The 3,312-nt window shown below is 49.0% G+C and overlaps 1 protein-coding gene across 1 annotated transcript in view; it reads right to left on the bottom strand.

Annotated features, from left to right (window-relative positions):
- Positions 1 to 2,521, bottom strand: part of LOC121878558 — a gene marked incomplete at both ends in the record, with an annotated part of 9,843 nt that extends 7,322 nt beyond the window's left edge. The window contains one exon of the mRNA XM_042384882.1: positions 2,394 to 2,521. Within this exon, the coding sequence (XP_042240816.1) occupies positions 2,394 to 2,521 (128 nt within the window). The remainder of the gene's footprint in view (positions 1 to 2,393) is intronic.
- Between the last annotated feature and the right edge of the window lie 791 nt (positions 2,522 to 3,312).

Raw genomic sequence — 3,312 nt, 5'->3', positions numbered from 1 at the left:
CAATTATAAATACAGTGAAGGCGTCGTCCTCCACGGTGGCTGTGATACATTTTACTTATAACGACGAAGGAGAGAACCAGAAAATGTAAAATTACCTTCATTCAAACCACGCACACAGACAAAAGCCTCACGTGTTCCGGGGACAATGAAGGCGCTCGACTTTGAAATTTGTTGTCATGAATTTTAGTGGAGGTGTTGTGGCGTGTGTACCCAGGGTGGCTCCATTGATAAATTAGTAGCCACACGACTGTATCAGAGGTGGCCACGATGAACCACTCGGGCGGGGAGAGGTGCTGTGTGCATGACGAGAGGGAGGGAAGGTGGCTGGGTGGGAAGCTTCAGAATAATATGAGTTGATGGAATTATGCGGTGTTGAGTGGGTACAGGTGTGTGTGGGGGGCTACCTGTGATGGAGTGTGGTAACGATTTAGAGCAGCAGTGTAAGAGTAATGGTGGCAACAACGGCAGGGTAACAGGAGAGGAAACTGGGAGGAGGAGGATGTAGTAAGGCAGGTGAGAGTAGGAGTGGGGAGGTGGGGTGGGGAGGAGGTAGAGTGGGGTGAGGAGGTGAGAGTAGGGGTGGGGGAGGTGGGGTGGGGAGGAGGTGGGAGTAGGGGTGGGGAAGGTGGAGAGTGGGGTGGGGTGGGGTGGGGAGGAGGAGGTAGAGTAGGGGTGGGGAGGTGGGGTGGGGAAGGAGGTAGAGTGGGGTGGGGGAGGTGGTGGGGAAGGAGGTGGGGAGTGGGGTGGGGAGGTGGGGTGGGGAAGGAGGAGGAAGAGTAGGAGTGGGAGCAGGTGAGAGAGTGGGGTGAGGGAGGTGGGGGGGAAGGAGGTAGAGTAGGGGAGGGTGGGGTGAGGAGGTAGAGTAGCAGTGAGGGAGGTGGGGTGGGGAAGGAGGAGGAAGAGAGTGGGGTGAGGCAGGTGAGAGAGTAGGGTGGGGAGGTGGGGTGGGGGAAGGAGGAAGAGTAGGGGTGGGGAGGTGGGGTAGGGGAAGGAGGTAGAGTAAGAGTGAGGCAGGTTGGGGAGGGGTACGCAGGAGGTACCTGAAGCAGTGGGAGGTGCGGGCACGGCTGGCGTCGTTAAAGGAGACTGTCCCGGGCGTTAGGTGGTGGGTCTGTTTGCGCCACGAGGCAGTCACCAGCGCCGCTATACTGCGCGCGAGGCACAATGCGCATATGGATACCAAACAGCGATACGTAGCACTAAACCCAACACAGATACTGAGGGTTGGGTCGCCTGGGTGGAGTCATGTGAGGAGATGTTTACCTGGTGAGCGTGACACAGGTGATGGCCAGCCCAGGTGTGTTCTCTGTTAACCTTCTCACCTGTGGCGGTAACTACTGCTCTTCTCTCAGTAGTGATGATGCAACAAAAAGAATGATTTATTATTTAACCACAGGGAGGGTGTAAGCCCGTGCGTGGTAGGGAGAACAAGTGTACCCAATTCTGTGGTGTGTGTGTGTGTGTGTGTGTGTGTGTGTGTGTGTGTGTGTGTGTGTGTGTGTGTGTGTGTGTGTGTGTGTGTGTGTGTGTGTGTGTGTGTATAATAATAATATATAATAATTAACGGTTTATTGAAGAGCTTGGCAGAAGGCTGAAAATATACAGTTACATATTTGGGAATGGGTTACGAATTACAAATAATATACAAGTGACATAAGTGACACATATAAGACATGTAGTAACTTAGATGGGGATCAGCTGAAAATACAGTTCATTTCAACATAGTGACAGTGTAGACAGTGTTTACTGGGAGTGAATACACTGATTTATTACATGTTATTGATAATTTTACAATGGTTGGGACTGGGCTGTTCTTAGCGATCAGTTCGTGCACGTATGGGCTGGATGCGGTTGTGGTGTCGAACAGCAATTCTCGGACAGGGATCTCAGGTGGTAGTAGGGCCGGTGTCGGGGATGGTAAACTTCTTACCAAATTGCAGATGAGGTCGGTGTGTGTGTGTGTGTGTGTGTGTGTGAGGTACTCATATAGGCGACTCTCTTGTATATACTGAAGTAATAAAGCTGAATGGAGTGAGTAGTAAGGTAGACAGGTGAGTTGATAGACCAGAACTGTAAATAGATTAGTGTACTTTGTCTTACTGTTGCACTGCATGATTACATTATAGCGGGAAATTAACCTTTTTGGGGGTAAACACACACACACACACACACATACACACACACACACACACACGTAATTTTGCACTGCTTATACGTGAACCACCTCGAACCCAGGTCTTATTGGTGAGTCACGTGCAGTACCTCAAAACAACAAGGATTCGAACCCAGTAGAACTCGACCTAAACGATTGAATACAGACCCCATCCCCCGTCTTGCGTATGGGAAGATCGAACCCGTGTGCTCAGAGTAAATGATTGTAGATTCGTGTAAACTTTTTAATTTGGTGATGTAAGGAAGGTGAGGAATGTGTGTGATGGTCTGTTCTGCGTTGTTTTGTTCCCTCCTCCTCCTCCTCCTTCCTCACTTCGTCTTCACCCTCCTCCTTCTTCCTCCCCTCCTCCTCTTCACCTCTTCATCCTCCTTCTCCTCCATCGTCACCTCTACCGAGTCATCTTCCTTTTATTCTTCACCTTGAGGACAGATGTACTCAAGGGGTTAACATATCGCACTAAAGGGTTAACATATCGCACTAAAGGGGTTAAGTCATCGTACTCAACAGATTAACATATCATACTCAAAGGTTTAAGATATCGTACTCAAGATTAAGATATCGTACTCAAGAGATTAAGATATCGTACTCAAGAGATCAAATGATAATTTAAGGTAATTTTTTTCCCTCTTCATTTTAAAGTTGAGCACGATTATCTTAATTAACCCGTAAAAGGTAATTATATCCAGGTTGTGACTTAAAAAAAAAGGTTACAAGTCTTTAATTAAACCGTTTGAGGTAATTTTGAGCTAAACTCTTTGATATTGGTACGAGTTTGTTGGGACGGACGGACGGATGGACGGACGGACGGACGGACGGACGGACGGACGCGTTTCTATACATGAGTGTGTGATTATCAAGGCCGCCTCAGAACACGCTTTTTTGGATTGGTTATGAAGGACGGTGGTGGTGTGGTGGTATGGTGTGTGGTGGTGTGGTGTGGTGATGGTGTAGTGTGGATGGTGTGTGTGGTGTAGTGTGGTGGTGATTGGTTTGTGTTGTGTTGGTGGTGTGGTGGTGTGGTGGGTATGGTGGTGTAGTATGGATGGTGTGTGTGGGTGTAGTGTGGTGGTGATTGGTGTGTGTTGTGTTGGTGGTGTGGTGGTATGGTGTGGTTGTGGTGTATGGTGGTCTGGTATGGT

This window comes from Homarus americanus, unplaced genomic scaffold (assembly GCF_018991925.1).
Source record: "Homarus americanus isolate GMGI-L3 unplaced genomic scaffold, GMGI_Hamer_2.0 scaffold53712, whole genome shotgun sequence".
Taxonomy (NCBI): Eukaryota; Metazoa; Arthropoda; class Malacostraca; order Decapoda; family Nephropidae; genus Homarus; species Homarus americanus.
Note: the sequence above shows the minus strand (reverse complement) of the source record. Positions and strands in the feature narration are given on the sequence as shown.